At 42.7% G+C, this 18,616-nt stretch overlaps 1 protein-coding gene across 3 annotated transcripts in view; it reads right to left on the bottom strand.

The window, feature by feature from the left end:
• nek1 (NIMA-related kinase 1) overlaps positions 1 to 18,616 on the bottom strand; it is a 152,356-nt gene that overhangs the window by 74,311 nt on the left and 59,429 nt on the right. For all 3 annotated transcript variants that reach the window (XM_080189482.1, XM_080189484.1, XM_080189483.1), the window contains 3 exons: positions 16,653 to 16,852; positions 14,760 to 14,888; positions 13,276 to 13,378 (listed from right to left, as the gene is read on the bottom strand). In XM_080189482.1, the coding sequence (XP_080045608.1) occupies positions 13,276 to 13,378; positions 14,760 to 14,888; positions 16,653 to 16,852 (432 nt within the window). The remainder of the gene's footprint in view (positions 1 to 13,275; positions 13,379 to 14,759; positions 14,889 to 16,652; positions 16,853 to 18,616) is intronic.

Genomic DNA, 18,616 nt, shown 5'->3' with positions numbered 1-18,616 from the left:
TAACTAATGCAAATATTTGAAAAGGTATTCCAGGAACAAGTGCATAGAACCATAGAAAATTTACAGCTCAGAAACAGGCCTTTTGGCCCTTCTTGTCTGTGCCGAACCATTTTTTGCCTAGTCCCACTGATCTGCACTTGGACCATATCTCTCCACATCCCTCTCATCCATGAACCCTTCCAAGTTTTTCTTAAAAGTGACCCCGCATTTGCCACTTTATCCAGCAGCTCATTCCACACTCCCACCACTCTCTGTGTGAAGAAGCCCCCACTAATATTCCCTTTAAAAACTTTTCTCCTTTCACCCTTAACCCATGCCCTCTGGTTTTTTTCTCCCCTAGCCTCAGTGGAAAAAGCCTGCTTGCATTCACTCTATCTATACCCATCAAAATCTTAAACACCTCTATCAAATCTCCCCTCATTCTTCTATGCTCCTAACCTATTCAACCTTTCTCTGTAACTCAGCTTCTTAAGTCCTGGCAACATCCTTGTGAACCTTCTGCACTCTTTCAACCTTATTTACATCCTTCCTGTAACTAGGTGACCAAAACTGTACGAAATACTCTAAATTCGGCCTCACCAATGCCTTATATAACCGTACCATAACACTCCAACTTTTATACTCGATACTCCGATTTATAAAGGCCAACTTACCAAAAGCACTCTTTACGACTCTATCCTGTGATGTCACTTTTAGGGATTTCTGTACCTGTATTCCCAGGTCCCTCTGCTCAACTGCCCTCTTCAGAGTCCTAACCATTTACTCTGTACATTCTACTTTGGTTTGTCCTTCCAAAGTGCAATACCTCACACTTGTCTGCGTTAAATTCAATTTGCCATTTTTCAAGTTGGTCCAAATCCCTCTGCAAGCTTTGAAAACCTTCCTCACTGTCCACTACACCTCCAATCTTTGTATCATCAGCAAATTTGCTGATCCAATTTATCACATTACCATCCAGATCATTGATACAGATGACAAACAACGGACCCAACACCGATCCCTGCAGCACACCACTAGTCACAGACCTCTACTCAGAGAAGCAATCCTCCGCAATGACTCTCTGGCTTCTTCCATTGTGCCAGTCTCTTATCCAATTTACTACCTCCCCGTGTATACCTAGCAACTGAACCTTCCTAACTAATCTCCCATGAGGGACCTTGTCAAAGGCCTTGCTAAAATCCAGGTAGACAACATCCACCGCATTTCCTTCATCTGCTTTCCTGGTAACCTCCTCGAAAAACTCTAATAGATTGGTCAAACATAACCTACCATGCAAAGCCATGTTGACTTTCCCTAGTAAGTCCCTGTCTATCCAAATATTTGTAGATCCTATCCCTTATCACACCTTCCAATAACTTGTCCACCAGCAACATCAAACTTACTGGCCTACAATTTCCCGGATTTCTTTTGGAACCTATTTTTAAACAACGTAACAACATGAGCCACCTTCCAATCATCCGGCACCTCCCCCGTGCATACTAACATTTTAAATATGTCTGCTAGGGCCCCTGCAAGTTCACTACTAGCCTCCCTCAAGGTCCGTGGGAATATCCTGTCCGGTTCTGGGGATTTATCCACTCTGATTTGCCTCAAGACAGCCAGCACCACTTTTTAATCTGTAAAGGTTCCATGACCTCCCTACCTATTTGCCCTATTTCCGTAGCCTCCATGTCCGTTTCCTCAGTAAATACGGATGCAAAAAAAAACTATTTAGTATCTCCCCCATCTCTTTTGGTTCCATACAGTCTACTAACTCTGGTCTTCAAGAGGACCAATTTTATCCCTCACTATCCTTTTGCTCCTAACATACCTATAGAAGCTCTTTGGATTTTCCTTCACTCTGCCTGCCAAAGCAACCTCATGTCTTCTTTTAGCCCTCCTGATTTCCCTCTTAAGTAGCTTCTTGAACTTTTTATACTCCTCGAGCATCTGATCTGTTCCTTGCTGCTTGTATATTTCATACAACTCTCTCTTCCTCTTAACCAGTGTTACAATCTCCAGGGGAAATCTGCAGAGGAAATATTTGCAGCAGGAATCTGTAGTCCATTCTGCCAGTCCCAAGAGTAAATTCCTCTCAACCTTTCACTCCCTCAACATCTCCCCAATTGTACCTTCTAATATTTCTGATTATGTCTGAGGAATTATTTTCACATGTTGACCTGTGGAAATGTAATTAAATCTGAACTCTCACCCAGACATGCATAAGTACACAATGTCCTCCAATTTGGGAGTTTGGTGCAGTCTTGAATGTATTGAGGATTTAATGTATCTATTTCCTCCTGAATCCCTAGTGCCAACCCTAAACCTACTTCTCTCCAGAGCAGACAATTTCAGATCTTGAACCTTTCTCATACCTTAAAACGTCTCATATTAAGCAGCAGTTAAGCTTTCCATTTCCTGTGCTGCCTCTAGTGCTTGATGTAATTGTACCACCATGATGGTCACAGATGTACACAGCTCCTTAGACACTGTACAATTAAACCTTCGACCAATTCAGTATTAGCTCTGGGTTTACAGCGGTATCTGTCTGGCCTTACTTCTTAGATGAGATTTCCTTACCACTGTCACATCCTACACTGCAATCGGTGTTGGCATGTGCTCCCTGAACCACCTAGGCTGGCTAATTAAGAGGTTACCTGCTGGAAGAGTGTACCACCAAGTGTGTGTTGACTCATGTTCCCCATTTGGTCCTGATATTGGGGTCCCAAAGCCCTTTGAGACATCCAGCCCAAAGTGGCATTGGAAATTAGGTAGGACAGAAATGAGCAAAGTTTTGGAGATGAGAAAATGTGGTTTCCTGTGGGTAAGACACGGGTTTGAAGCCCAGCTCAAGTCAAAACAGGTCAGCAATCACACAACAAGCTCACGCTCTGTGACATGCCCATAATGAAGGCTTAGGGTCTGCATATTTCTGGTGCAGACATCCTAGATTCAAAACTGTTCATGTGAAGTCAGAGGAAACACTGGAATATGGATGGGTTCATGATGGACAAGCATGAGGAAAGTATAGCAACAATTACAAAGCTAAGCCAGGAAGGGGAGGAGTAACAGTAAAGCCAAGGGTTGTCTGTTGGTCCCATGCGTCCAGGTAAATGTCTTCCACAGTAAATTGGATGAGAATTAGATGACCAAAGATGCATATGGGAGTTGGCCATGTGGATGTGAGGGCAGAACATACACTAAGTGTGCAATGCTAATTTTCAGAATAATTAACATTGAAATCCAAATCAGTGCCATTGTCATTTTATTTGTAGTTTCAGATATTGGAAAAATATTAGCACTGACCAGTATGATCAGTACACACAGGGAGCACTCAAGTTTTTTTTAATCTCTACGTGTCATTTAAGTGAACACTATGCTCAAGGATCATATGGAAAATCAGCACTCTCATTAATTGGCAGAGATCTCTACACAGAAATACAGGTCTTAGTGTTCAGATTTAGGATTCATCCTCCAATGAGGCAAAACAATACAAAACAACCATTTCCAGGCTCCAAGCTGACAAAATTAAAATAGGACAAATCAGTTAAGAAAGAACCGTCCTGCCTGGAATCATGAATCAGATTGAATGGTGTGAAAACGTAGTCCCGGAGGCTTTTTAAGCTGAACAAGCAAGCTTTATTGACATCAGCTGCCTGCTGAGAACTGGCGCACAGTACATGCTACGTGCTTTTTAACTAGGAAAACTGCTCCCCTTAGAGAGATTACCCATGCGAGGTGTTGACTGATTGTTCAGACCTTTTTATCCTCACTCAGTAAGGCTGACCTTCAAGTGACAATTACCATAGGCACACTTTTAGATTTTAAAAAAAAATGTAACTGACAGGATGCAAGCATTGTTGACAAGACCAACATATGTTGCCCTTCACAAATTGGCTCCAGGAAGGTGGTGGTGAGCCACTTTCTTGAACTGCTGCTGTCCACAGTGCTGTTAGGGAGGGAGTTCCAGAATTTTGACCCAGTGGCAGTGAACGGACAACAGCCCTACAGTATAAAATCAGGATGGTGAGCAGCTTGGAGGGGAACTGGCTGGTGGTGGTGTTCCCATCTGTTTGCTGCTTTTCCCCTTCGAGGGGCAGAGGTCACAGATTCAGAAGGTGCTATTGAAAGAGCTTTCAGGGTTGTTGCAGTGTGTGTATCGTGCAGATGGTACTCACAGCTGTCACTGTGCTTCGGAGGCGGAGAGGCTTCTTTTACAGGATGTTGTAATCGCTGGGCAGGCCAGCATTTTCACTGAACCACCTTAACTGCCCTCATGAAGGTGACGGGAGAGTGCCTTCTTGAAGTGCTGCAGACTATGCGGTGTTGGTCCACCTCAGTGCTGTTAGGGAGGGAGTTTCAAGATTTTGGCCTGCAGACATTAAAGGAATGTTTATATAATTCCAAGTCAGGATGGTGTGTGGCTTTGAGGAAAATTTGCAGGTGGCAGTGTTCCGTGCATCTGCTGCCCTTGTCCTTCTAGATGGTAGAGATCATGGATTTGCAAAGTTCTGTTGAAGGAGTCTTTTGTTCGTTGCTGCAATACATCTTGTAGATGGTAGACACAGTGCTGTCGCCATGCGTCAGCAATGGAGGGAGTAGTGGATGGAGTGCAAATCAAGCAGGCTGCTTTGTCCTAGAAGGTTGTTGAGCCTGACTGTTGTTGGAGCTGAACTCATCCAGCCAAGTGGGAAGTATTCCATAACACGTCTGACTTGTACACTGTAAATGGCGGAAAGGCTTTGGGGAATGAGGAGTGAGTTACTCTCCACAGGATTACCAGCCTTTGATTGGTATTTATATACGAACAAGGAGCAGAAGTAGGCCATTCATTGTGCTCTGCCTTTTAAGAAGATTTTGGTCGATCTGATGCTAACCTCAAATATGCATTCTGCCTACCCCAATTTTCTTTTTATAAAACCATGTGGAGTCTGCCTGATTGCTTATGCATGTGCCCTGATATAACTTCTTAAATGGAAGCTTCTAACATTTTCCCAATGACAGATGTTAGGCTAACTGGCAGGCAGTTTCCCACTTTGCCTCCCTGCCTTTTGTATAACAGAGCTACATTTGCTATTTTCCAAACTAATGGGACTTTCCCCAAATCAATGGAGTTTTGGAAAATTAAAACCAATGCATCAACCCCAAGATGAAGTTCATCAGGACCCAGGCTAATCCAGTTCAGTTTTTGGTCAACGGTAACCTCCAGGATGTTGACAGTGGAGGATTCAGCAATGGTAATGCAATTGAATATCATGGGGAGATGGCTGGATTCTCTCACTGGAGACGGTCATTGCCTGGCAATTGTGTGGCATAAATGTTATTTGCTATTCATTAGCTGAAGCCTGAAATTATCCAAGTCTTGCAGCATTTGGGCGTGGATTGCTTTAGCACCTGAGGAGCCAAAAAATATATTGATCATTACACAATCAGCAAACATCCACATTTCTGACCTTATAATGAAGGGAATGTCACTGCTGAAGCAGCTGAAGATGGCTGGTCCTAGGGCACTCGCTTGAAGAACTCTTCGTGATGTCCGGGGTCTGAGGTGATTGACTACCAACCACCATCCTTTGTGCTAAGCATGACTCTAACCAATGGGAACTTTGAGAACCATAGAACCAGAGAAAAGTTATGGCAGAGACCATTCAGCCCACAGTGTTTGCACCAGTTTATCCCTTATTCCCATGAATTCCAGTTTGGTTAGGGCTACTTGATGCCACACTCAAAATGCCAACACTCAAAAGTCACTCGCACCTCATTGTTGTCCACATTTGAACTAAGCTCAGCAATTAGGACAGGAACCAAATGGCCCTGGTGGATTCTACACTGCATGCCAGTGAGCAGGTTGTTTCTGTACAAGCGCCGCTTGACAGCACTGTCGGTACCTATTTCCATCACCTTGCTGATTATCAAGAGTGGACAGATGGGGTGGTAATTGGCCAGACTGAAGCTGCCCTATGTTTTCTAGGCAAGGCTTCCACATTGCCTGGTAGATGTCAGTGCTGTAGCGGTCCTGAAACAGCTTATCCAAGGGTGCAAAACTACTTCTGGAGCACAAGTCTGCAGTACTATTGCTGAAACGTTATCAGGATCCATCACAATGGTAGTAACAGTAACCAGTGCTTTCAACCTTTTCTTGATCTCACATGCAGTGAATCAAGTTAGCTGAATACTGCCATCTGTGATGCTCAGGGCCTCTGGAGGAGGATTCATTCAGCAATTCTGGCTGTGAAGCTCGGGGTCTCTGGAGGAGGATTCATTCAGCAATTCTGGCTGAAGATGGTTGCGAATGCTTCATTCCTGTCTTCTGCACAGCTATGGTGAGCTTTTCCATTATTTAGGATTGGGGTATTTGTGGAGTCTCCTCCTCCAGTGAGTTGTTTAATTGTTGATCACTGTTCATGACTGGACGTGGCAATACTGCAGAGCTTACATCTGATCTTGAATGTGGGATCACTTAGTTTTATCTGTCGCTTGCTGTTTTGTGTTGTAGCTTCATCAGGTTGACACCTCATGAAGACCTCCTGCACTCATTATTGAATCAGGGTTGATCCCCAACTTGACTGTAATGATAAGAGTGGGGGATATGTTGGGACATGAAGTTACACACTGTGGTTGTATACAATTCCGCTGCTGCTGATAACCCACACCATGTCAAGGATGTCCAGCTTTGAGTTACTAGATCTGTTTGACAATGGTACTGTCACCCAACTGATTGTTTAATGTGGTGCACAGGGTGCCAATTAAGGACCCTGCTTTGTCCTAGACGGTGTTGCCATCCAGACAATTGGAGAGTTCCATCAAACTTCTGACCTGAGCCTTGTAGATAGTGGACAGTTTTTGAGGCGATAGATGAGTTACTCATCACAGAATTCCCAGCCCCTGACCTGTCCTTAAAGCCGCAGTATTTATACTAGTCGAGTTCAATGGTAACTCCCCAGGATGTTAATTTCATGTTGTGGAATGTCAAAGAAGGATAATTCTCTTCTTGGTACATACGTAATTCGTAAATTCATTCTAATTTGATTTGATTTATTGTCATATGTATTGGGATAGTGAAAAGTATTATTTCTTGCATGCTATACAGACAAAACACACTTCATAGGGTACATAGGGGAGAACGAAAGGAAAGGGTGTAGAATATTGTGTTACAGTCACTAGGGTCTAAAGAAAGAATCAGCTTAAATATATGGTAAGTTGATTCAAAAGTCTGATAGCAGCAGGAAAGCAGCAGTTCTTGAGTCGGTTGGTATGGGATCTCAGACTCTTGTATCTTTTTCCCAAAGGAAGAAGGTGGGAGAGAGAATGCCTGGGGTGCATGGACTCCTTGATTATGCTGGCTGCTTTTCCGAGGCAGCGGGAAGCATAGACAGAGTCAATGGATGGGAGGCTGGTTGGCGTGGTGGGCTGGGCTACGTTCACGTGACAATAAATTAAATCAAATTGGAATGGATTTGCGAACATCAAGGAGGTATTTTCTTTGACATTCCACATTATAGCATAAAATCTCCCATCATTAACATCCTGGGGAGTTATCATTGACCAGAAGCTGAACTCAACCAGCTATAAAAATACTGCAGCTTTAAAGGACAGGTCAGGGGCTGGGAATTCTGTGATGAGTAACTCACCTATGTCCTCAAAAACTGTCCACTATCTACAAGGCACAAGTCAGGAAGTGCGATGAAACTCTCCATTGTCTGGATGGAACAACACTGAAGAAACGCAACACCATCTAGGACAAATCAAAATCCTTCACTGGCACTTTTCTAGTTTCTTGCAGTCTTGGTCAGAAAAGATGCTTTCGATGGTATATCTGTAAAAATTGCTGAGAGTTGTCATGATGAATTTCCCAAGCCTCCTGAGAAAGTAGAGGCATCGATGGACTTTCTTAACTACAGCTTCAGCATGGAAGAAAACAGGACAGCTTGTTGGCGAGCTGGATGCCTATAAACTTGAAGCTCTTAACCATTTCCATATCATCACTGTTGATGTAGACAGGGGCTCGTCCTCCACTACATTTCCTGAAATTGATGACTACCTCCTTCGTTTTGTTGACATTGAAGGAGATTATTATTGTCGTACCAATTCACCAGATTTTCTACCTCATTCCTGTAGTCTGTCTCATCATTGTCTGAGATCTGACCCACTACGGTAGTGTCATCCGCAAATTTGAAAATGGAATGGGAGGGTAATGTGGCCACAGTCATAGGCGTGTGAGGAATTTTGTAAGGGGCACTGGGGTTGAGTATAATCGCACAGCAGGTATCATTGCCTATCCTTACTGATTGCAGTCGAGGATCCAATTGCAGAGGGAAGAGTCATGTCCCAGACTACAGAGTTTGGAGATTAGTTTTGTTGACATAATGGTGTTGGAGGCTGAGCTGTTGTCAATCAATAGGAGTCTGACATGGTGTCTTTGTTATCTAGGTGTTCCACGGTTGAGTGCATGGGCCAGGGAGATGGTATCTGTTGTGGAACTGTTGCAGCAGTAGGCGAATTGTAGTAGATCTAGGCAATCTGGGAGACTAGAGTCGATATATGCCATAACTAATCTTTTGAAACACTTCATAATGATGCGCTGGTCTGCTAGCGACTGGAGACCAATAACATGACAGTACACATCACCTGGCTCATATACAACTAAACAATGGTCAAAGTAGCTTACAACAATGGGCACAATAAGAATGAATTGCAAAAACTGGCGCAGTTTGTAAAGAAAGCAGTTTGTAAAATGCTGGTGTTTTACAACATTGTAATTTATGTACTATGTTTAAACAAGGTTTTGATTTAAATTTTATCTTATTATCTAACAATATAGATTTCTGCCAGTGTTAGAATAGGATGCCTTTGCTTTATAAAATAATATTGAATGTACAACAATACCTCTATAATTTATTTCAAGTATTTTACCACTCGTCTTTTTGTAACTTGCAATTCAGAAAAAATACAATTTGCCTAAACTACTGTCAATATTCACAAATTCACTGGAATCTTGTGACATAAATACAACATAGCAACCATGTGGTACAGCACTTCCATTACACAGAAGGAAGTGTTTTCTTCAGTAATTCATCTGTAAATTAGGTTAGACACCAGTCAGTTTCACAATCAGTTTAATTATTTGTCACATAATTAAGCTGACAATGTCACCTTCTGGGATGGAGGGGAATTCTTAAACGATTCTTAATTCATAATTGCTACGAAAAAGAGTTAATGCAATTATTTATTTGGAATTCTCAAATGATTGAAGTCAAAATGATCTCGTTTATTTCATGCAAAACTCTAAGAATAAAATGTTTAACATAAACATGCCAACATTTAAAAACAGAATCATGATTACAAGATAGGAAACAGAAAACTCTAGCTTTCAGTTCGTGACACGATACATTCACATGATATTCTCCTCTCTCTAATAAAAGCAAAATACTGTGGATGCTGGAATCCGAAGCAAAAACAGAAAATGCTGGAAAATCTCAGCAGATCTAATAGCATCCGTGGGGAGCGAATACAGACTATGTTCCCTGTCTGCATGATCTTTCATCAGAGTTCTGATTCAAAATGTTGGTTCTATTCTCAGATGCCATCAGGCATGCTGAGACACACTGCTTCCTATTTTAACAGAGCATTCACCTATTCAAGACACCACTTGAAAATTAGCCAAAGGGTTATTATAGAACACGATGAATGCACAAATAACCATCTTATTTCACAGTATATCAGACTTGTTAATACCAAACCAGGCAGGGGGATGTGAAAAGATTTTATGTGAAAATAAGATCTGAAAAGAGCCCCGTTCAACACTGTTTTTTGGACAATGGAGAGCTTTAAATAATTGCTTCTGCAATCAGGATCCACACAAATCACATCCCAGCCACAAGAGTATGTGCAATTTTGATGGTCACAAACCAAAAAAAATCTTTTCCGGGGTTTGGATATCAATTTGGGCCACTGTTGGTGTGGAGTTTGCACGTTCTCCGTGTCTGCATGGGTTTCCTCTGGATGCTCAGATTTCTCCCACAGTCCAAAGATCATAGAATCTTACAGTGCAGGTGGTGGTCATTCTGGCCCATCGAGTCTGCACCGACCACATTCCCACCCAGGCCCTACCCCATAATCCCGTATATTTATCCCCAATATTAAAGAGCAATTTAGCATGGCCAATCCACCTAACCTGCACATCTTTGGACAGTGGGAGGAAACTGGAGCACCCGAAGGAAACCCACACAGGCGTGGGGAGAACGTGCAAACTCCACACAGACAGAGACCCAAGGCTGGAATTGAATCCTGGTCCCTGGCACTGTGAGGCAGCAATGTTAACCACTGTGTCACTGTGCTGTGCAGGTTGGGTATAATGACCATGCAAAATTGCTCCCAGACGTATAAGCTGGCAGGATTAGTGGGGTAAATACATCCAGTTGCAGGGTTAGGGCCTGGGTAAGATGCTCTCTTGGAGAGTTGGTGCAAAATTGATGAGCTGAATAGCCTTCATCGCACAGTAGGGATTCTACGATTCAAATTTCTCAAAGTGGCTGTTGATATTTATCCTGATTATTGTTTCTAAAACCTAAACTACCACTGATATTAAACATTCAGGTCTGCAGTTATCAGGAAGGTCCTTGCACTCTCTTTTCAGTAAGTGCATCACATTTGCCACTCTCCCGTCTTCAAGCATCTCCCCTATTCCTTGGGAAGTTTGGAAGATTATGGCAAGCCCTTCTCCTGGCCCCACTCTCACTCTTTTTAAATTCACCTGTAGGACATAGCTGGCCAGCATTGATGAGCTGCCTTCTTGAAACACTGCAGTCCACATGCTGTGGGTTGACCCAAAATGCCGTTAGGGAGGGAATTCCAGGATTTTGACCCAGTGACTATGAAGGCAATATATTTCTAAGTCAAAATGGTAAGTGGCTTGGAGGGGAACTTGCAGGTGGTGTTCCCCGTGTATCTGCTGCCGTGATGGAAGTGGTCGTGGGTTTGGAAAGTGCTGTCTGAGAATCTTTGGTGAACTGCTGCAGTGCATCTTGTAGATAGTACACACTGCTGCGGCCAAGCATCAGTAGTGGAGGGAGTGGACGTGGTGCCAAACAAGCAGGTTGCTTTGACCTGGATGGAGTGAAGCTGGTGTGTTGTTGGAGCCGTACCCAACCAGGCAAGGGAAGAGTATTCCATCACACTTCTGACTTGTGCCTTGTAGATGGTGGATAGGCTTTCAGGAGTCAGAAGGTGAGTTACTCACTGCAGTATCCCTAGCCTCTGACCTGCTCTTGTAGTCACTGTGCTTACGTGGCGAGTCCACTTGAGTTTGTCTCATCAACTCGAAGCATAACCAACTTTCCCAGTCCACCCTAATTTTTGATCACAACCACTACCTCTACTGATATTTTGTCAGCATCCTCTTACTTAGTAAGCACTAAAACAAGCCTTGTCTTGTGCCTCTAAGTATGCATCACCCTCTGACCTGTTGGGCCCACTTGACCTCTTACTACACAGTTACTTCTTACATGTCAAGCTTTGCTTTTCTACCTCTCCCTCATATTTGGAGGCCCATTGACTAGCCCTAGAAGTGTGATCATTCCGGTTATGACCTCAGTTGATGCTGCTACTGGACAGTCAGACCCCAGAACGGTTCAGCAGAGCGTAGCTCTTCTTTTTGTTTAGGAACGTGGATGAACAGAGTCACGGGGCTGCAAATTCATAAAACAAGGAATAAAACACTTATTAACTAAGAAAAGATGATCCATTAATTTCTCACTCTCACTACACATTTACAAGTATCACAGGTCCAGAAGGATTACGCAAGTTACAAAATATCTTAAAACCTAATATTCTTGGAAAGTACACAGTCCATAATAACCAAATCGGCAAAAATGTGATCAGACACACCGCGCTCTGAAACTGAGTGGCAAATGCCATCCAATATAGCTCCTGTGGATTTCTCATCAAATTCCCCCCAGATGCTTGTCACACAGTCAACTAGTCTCACTGGAACTCTGACTGGCACATGAGCATTTTCAAACTCTACTCTTAAAAAGAATGACTGAGAATATTCTCCTAAACAATGCTTTCTCTTGGATGCCCTCACCAAGGATCCACTTCCAGGATTTCAATCTCTCTTTTAATGCTCCACTCCCTTGGATTATCACATGCATTGAAGCTTACACACAATCTCTCAGATACCCAGCCACGCCACCAGGACACTACTGCTTCACAGGCTGTACTAGGATGTCACCAACCTTTTGATTTACCTCTGAGGTCTGGATCCTCACAACATTTGATTCTTGCTGCTGTCTCTTGAACTCGGAGGCGGTTTTTCTTAACCTTAATTCCACCCACCAGGATTCTGTTTTTAAAACAGCATTCAATTCCCTCGTGTTCTCTGGTTCTTCTGCCAATGGAAGCCATTTTCCTCAGTCCTCTCTGTCCAGATCTCTCATGATTTTGGACACATCATATCTCTTTCCAACCTTGACTTATCAAAAGGGAGAACAACCCCGAGTTTCTCCAAACAATCCATGTAAATTAAGTCCCTCATCTCTGGAACCATTCCGATAAATCTTTTCAGTATTTGTTAAGCCTTGACTTCAGTCTTAAAATTTGGTGCTCAGAACTATACACAATATTCTAATTAAGGATGTACCACAGTTTTAGGAAATTTCCTTGCTTTTATACTCTAAGTCCTCAATTTTGAAGCCCAAGATCCTCTCCGCTTTATGAACCGCTTTCTAATGTGCCCTGCAACATTCAACGATTTCTGAAATGGCCTAGCAAGCCACTCAGTGCAAGGGCAAATTAAGGTTGGGCAATAATGTTGGCCCAGCCAAAATGCCCACATCTAATGAATGAATAAAAAGAATCCAACTGAGGTTAAACTGACTGGCCTGACATTACCAAATTGAATCTTACAGCCATTTTTAGATGATCATGCAAGATTTGCAATCCTCCAGTCTTCTAGTCTCAATTCTTCCCCTACCCTTTATGCAAGGAACATTAAGACTATTGCGGCTAGTGCCGCTGCCATTTCCATACTTACTCCCAATAGCAACCAAAGATGCATCCCTTCCAGTCCTGGAGACATGAACTAAAGCCAGCCTGTCTAATACTCCCTAAATATTAATTGTTAGTCCAGCCAGAAAAGACTACAATTCCTCATGATTACACACCTGGCTGAGGAATTAAAACTGCAATTGCAAAGATGCTAATGAAAACAGTGGCACACACCAACATCATACAATTAAGCCATTGCACTGTGCTGTACTCAACAGTCTGAAAAAAACAGAACTAAAAATTTCATACCAAATGTCCTTCACCACGTGCTTTATTCTGTAATGCTTCCCGCTTTCGCTGCCAAAATTCTTCCACTTGTTTTGCCCTTTCTGCAGCTGCATATCCTCGCTGCCTGCAAAAATAGATAGCAAGATTTAAAAAAGCTTATAACAAGATGTTAATTTATTTGCATTTATAGAAAGCCAAGACTAGTAGAATCCGTACCCCTGTAACCCCACATTTTTACCTTGCTAATCCCTCTGACATTAAGGGCCAATTTAGTATGGCCTATTTACCTGAACTGCACATCTGTGGTGCTGAACTTATACCTAGCCTGGTAGGAGTGAATAAGTTTCACCAGTAAAGTTCTACAATTTAGGAAACCAAGCTTGTTTTTCCAAAATAACCAATGAATGAGTATACCACTACAGGAACTAGCTTCATTATTGTGTGGAAGAATTTTTATTCCCCAACTGAAAAGCAAGCGTTAACAGGGTTACCGCCTGCTGAAGTCCAGGTCTGAGGCATTCAAGTCGGGTGAGCCGGACCTATTTAAGAAAGCCACATATGATCTACGGAAATTCATCAAAGATGCCAAAAGACAGTACTGGACCAGTACGGGCTAGCCAAATGGGACACCGCCAACTATGGCAAGATCTGCAAGACATAACAGGCTACACGAGGAAAGCCTGTAAAATCTGTGGCATCAATGCATCCCTGTCCAATGAGTGCAACACATTCTATGCCCGTTTGGAGCAAGAGGTCAGCAAGAACATTACAAATATTAGCCACTCTGAGCAAACATCCCTTTTATCTTTAGGATTTGACAATTCTCCTGGAACAAGATTGAGGATTGAAGCCCTGCTCTCGAGATCAAGCACAATAGCTGGGACGTCATCCTTGCACTGTTCCTCACTGTGGGAGGTGCTATCCTTAAAGTTAGACATTAAATGGAGATCTTGTCTGCCTATTGTGTGTTAATACTTGAATAACACGGAGTGCTCTGGTACCATGGACAAGATTTCCCCCTCAAACTGACTGCAGATTAACTTGCTTCGTTGCAGTTTGTGGAATCTTGCTCCATGTGAAATGGCTTCTGCATTTGCTGACTTCAACTGCTATTCAAATTGACTTAATGCGTGCAAAGCATATTTGAGATATTTGACACAAAAAGAACAATGAAAGAGACATAAATCTTTTTTCCAGTAACGTTATCACAAGCCTTCATAATCTGTGCTTGGATGCTGTTCAAGGTAGTTTATATTACATTGGACCTGCAAAGTGAAGTATAGAAATGTCCTGCTTGGCAGCATCAGCATCTTTCGCCTTGAGTAGTATAAACAGAAACATGGACTTCCACCGTTTTAACACCAATAAAAAGGAAAGATATCGACAATGGTGACCATCTGATATCTGTGTTCAAAGGAATAAATGCCTAAGATGCTCCTTGTTAAAGTGCAGTGGGCAGGTACTAAGAATAACGCGGAAAAACAAAGCTTCTTTCAGACACCAACCTGTAGGAATTTGCTTGCTTGGCCACATTTTCAAGTCTCTTCACTTCTCTTCTGACAGCTTCAGCATCAGGCAGGTGAGGACCTCCTGGTCCATTTGAGATCACAGGGCCTCCACCTCCTGGCACCCCCCTGTAAAAACCAGACAAAATTGTTCTACTTACAGCAGCAAAAATCAAGCGATCTAGCAGAAACATACCAAATTATGAAGGGGCTTTCATAGAGTAAGTAGAGAGAAACCCTTTCTTCTGTCAAAGGAATCAGTCACCAGCGAATGGAAAGATAAAGTAACTGGCAAAAGATATAGTGGAGATAAGAAGAGAGATTTCTTTTCCACCCACAGAGAGGGTGGCTGAAATTTGGAACACAAGAGCCAAAAGGGTGGTGGAATTAGAGCCTAATAAAGATCATTGGTCACTTATTCAAAGAGTGTGGCAACTAGGGAAATTTCACAGAAACTTCACCGCAGTGTTACTATAAGCCTTACTTGTAACTAATAAATAAACTTTGACTTTAATTTGCAGTTGTGGGAAAACATTAGGTGTAGGACTGAAATAAAAACACCCAAGAAATGTTGGCCGGTAACTCCCACCATTAACATTCTGGGGGTTACTATTGATCAGAAACTGAACTGGACTAATCATATAAACACTGTGGTTACAAGAAGAGGTCTGAGGCTGAGAATTCTGCATTAAGTAACTCACCCCTGACTCCCCAAAGCCAACACAAGTGTGTGATGCATCAGGAAGGCTAATCTGGAGGAGTTGCCACCCTTCAGATACGTATTAACCTGAAGTTCTAATTGCCTGCTATAGTCTTTTCGAGGTAAACATTCAAGACTCCATCGCATTCCAGGGAAAAAAATAAATTGAGGGAGCATTGGTGAATTTATTCCATGGGTTGTGGGCAGTGCTGGCTAGGCCAGCATTTCTTGCCCATTCCTAACTTTTCTTGTGCAGGTGGTTGAGAGCTGCCTTCTTGAACTGCTGCAGTCTATGTGGTGTAAGTACATCAACAGCGCTGTTTGAGAGGGAGTTTCAGGACTCTGACACAGCGATAGTGAGGAAACGACAATATAGTTCCATGTCGGGATGGTGCACGGCTTGCAGGAAAACTTGCAGGAAGTGGTGTTCCTAAGCACCTGCTGCCCTTGTCCTTCTGGATGGAAAAGTTACAGGTTTGGAAGCTGCTGTCGAAGGAGGCTTAGCAAGTTACTGCGGTGTATTTTGGAAATGGTACACGCTGCTGCCACTCATTAATGTTTTTGGTGGTTGATGGGGTGCCATTCAAGCAGGTTGCATTGTCCTGGAATGTTGTTGCAGCTGCACTCATCCAGACAAATGGAGAGTAATCCATCATGCATCTGTCTTGTGCCTTGTAGATGGCGGACAGGCTTTAGGGAGTGCAGAATTCCCAGTGCCTGGCCTGCTCTGGTGGCCACAGCATTTATATGCTTGGTCCAATTCAGATTCATATCAATAATAACCCAATAGGATGTTGGTAGTGGGGGTTGCTGGCAAACATTTCTCCTTCAACCAATATTCTTCAAAATAATCACCTATTTGTTGCTGTTTGAAGTAGTTTCCTTTGAGCAAGGTCAGCTGTCACACTTGTCTATGTAATGCAAGACAATATGTGCAAAGACATTCACCTACACATCACTGATGGATGCTTCTAGGATGCAATAGGGCAAAAGACAAATTAAAGTTATCCGTTTATAAAATGGTCCATATATTTAAAACTTCCCATAAAAGTTTAGCTTCCACTTCACTGCAAAATAGTGAACTTTGGCCAAAGCTACTATTTACGCAGTTTGTTTCCTCGTCTGAGAAAGGGACCATTTAGACCCTGACACTTCTTCCAGTGTTTGCTTCAATGAATGAGGTGGACACATACCTGTAAACAATCTCTTTAGGTTGTGTCATCTCTATCTTCCATCTAATGTCTTTCTCCTCAAAAACTTTTATGTTTTCTTTCTGCTGTTGTTGGATTTGGTCAAGAATAGCATGGTAATGTTCATAGCGTTGTGCACTATTAGCTGCTGGAGCAGGCAAGATACCTCCAGCGCCTCCACCTCCTCCACCAGAGAAAGGAACCTGCAAGTAAAATGTGTTCAAGTTAACTCAAAACTGAACAAAAACCTACTTGTTCAAAAATGAAACAACAGCTCATTAGAGAAAACTGGATATACACATGGAAAGGAAAGAGCAAGGTGATAGAACCAAGAAGATAGTTCTTTCGAAGAGCCAGTGCAAACAGTGGGCTAAATGGCCTCCTCTTCTGTGCTGCAAGATCCTTTGACTCTTATGAAATTTTCAATTCATCATTATTACTAGAAGGATATAGAGAAACTATAATGGTTCACTGCGAGCTCCTTAAGCCAACATTGTGATAACTACATTGCAATGATCACCATGTCTTGTTGAGACATGATTCCATACCTGCGAGATATCCTCCATCTTTCAGAACCTTATCATTTCTTCATCGGAGAATTGGGATTGTGGATGCCAGCAGAAAGTTCTGACACAGGGGCCATCCCATCCTGGCTCAATTCTAAACTCAATGACATCCAAAGCAGGCAGCTGGAACCCCAGGTAAAGATTTTTATGCTTAACTCCGGAGTGCAGTGTCACACCCTCTACCATCACCCCAGCTAAGATTAGTTAACTCCATCTAACACCAGGCCAAACCTGGAACCTTCTCAGGTAAAATGGCCACAGAGACATAAAGATGACATGTTTAACACTGAATCATCAGCCAAACTGGATTGATTATTAGAACCAGATTCTTATAACTTGAAATTATTAATGACTCGGCAGCTGAAGAATCAACAAAATATTTTAAAGTTTTGGTACTTTTAAAAAAAATCTCTTGGCATTTTATATCAAGAACCATCAGGCTCCACAAGCAATTCCAAGTTTTGCACAAATTTCACAGTAACTTCATTACAGTGCTAATGTAAGCCTTACTTGTGACTAATAAATAAAATGTAAAAATTCAGCTGCACAAAGAGAATTAAAGCTCTAAGGGAAAATTAATGGCACATGACGGTGGTAAGATGACTTTAGGTATCCTTTTTGAAGTTCACAGTTCTTTCCCAATCAGTGCTATGTTGGCTCTCTACTGTTTCATAAGAACATAAGAACATAAGAAATAGGAGCAGGAGTAGGCCATCTGGCCCTTCGAGCCTGCCCCGCCATTCAATAAGATCATGGCTGATCTGTCGTGGCTCAGTTCCACTTTCCCGCCCTCTCCCCATAACCCTTAATCCCCTCTCTTATCAAAAACCCATCAACCCGCTTCTTAAAAATATTTAGCGAGGCAGCCTCCACCACTTCAACGGGCAGAGAATTCCAGAGATTCACCACCCTTTGAGTGAAGAAGTTCCTCCTCAACTCCGTTCTGAACTGCCCCCCCTTTATCTTGAGGCTGTGCCCCCTAGTCCTACTGTCTTTTTTGAGCAGGAAGAGTCTTTCCACCTCTATCCTATCCATCCCATTCATCATCTTATACGTCTCAATGAGATCTCCCCTCATTCTTCTAAACTCTAACGAGTACAAGCCTAGTTTATTCAGCCTCTCCTCATAGCTCAACCCCCTCAACTCCGGTATCAGCCTAGTAAACCTCCTCTGCACTCCCTCCAAGGCCAAAATATCCTTGCGCAGGTGCGGCGCCCAAAACTGCACACAGTACTCCAGCTGCGGCCTCACCAATGCCCTATACAGCTGCAGCAAGACCTCCCAAGATTTCCTTGTTAATCTTGGCACTCACTTTTTTCACTGGCTCCGAAGTTTACTACCAACTTTGCTACTCCAACTCTCCAAGGCCACATTTCTAGTTGCAGCTTCTACCCCGTTCCT

The sequence above is a fragment of the Carcharhinus amblyrhynchos genome, chromosome 5, assembly GCF_965287045.1.
Source record: "Carcharhinus amblyrhynchos chromosome 5, sCarAmb.v2.hapA, whole genome shotgun sequence".
Taxonomy (NCBI): Eukaryota; Metazoa; Chordata; class Chondrichthyes; order Carcharhiniformes; family Carcharhinidae; genus Carcharhinus; species Carcharhinus amblyrhynchos.
Note: the sequence above shows the minus strand (reverse complement) of the source record. Positions and strands in the feature narration are given on the sequence as shown.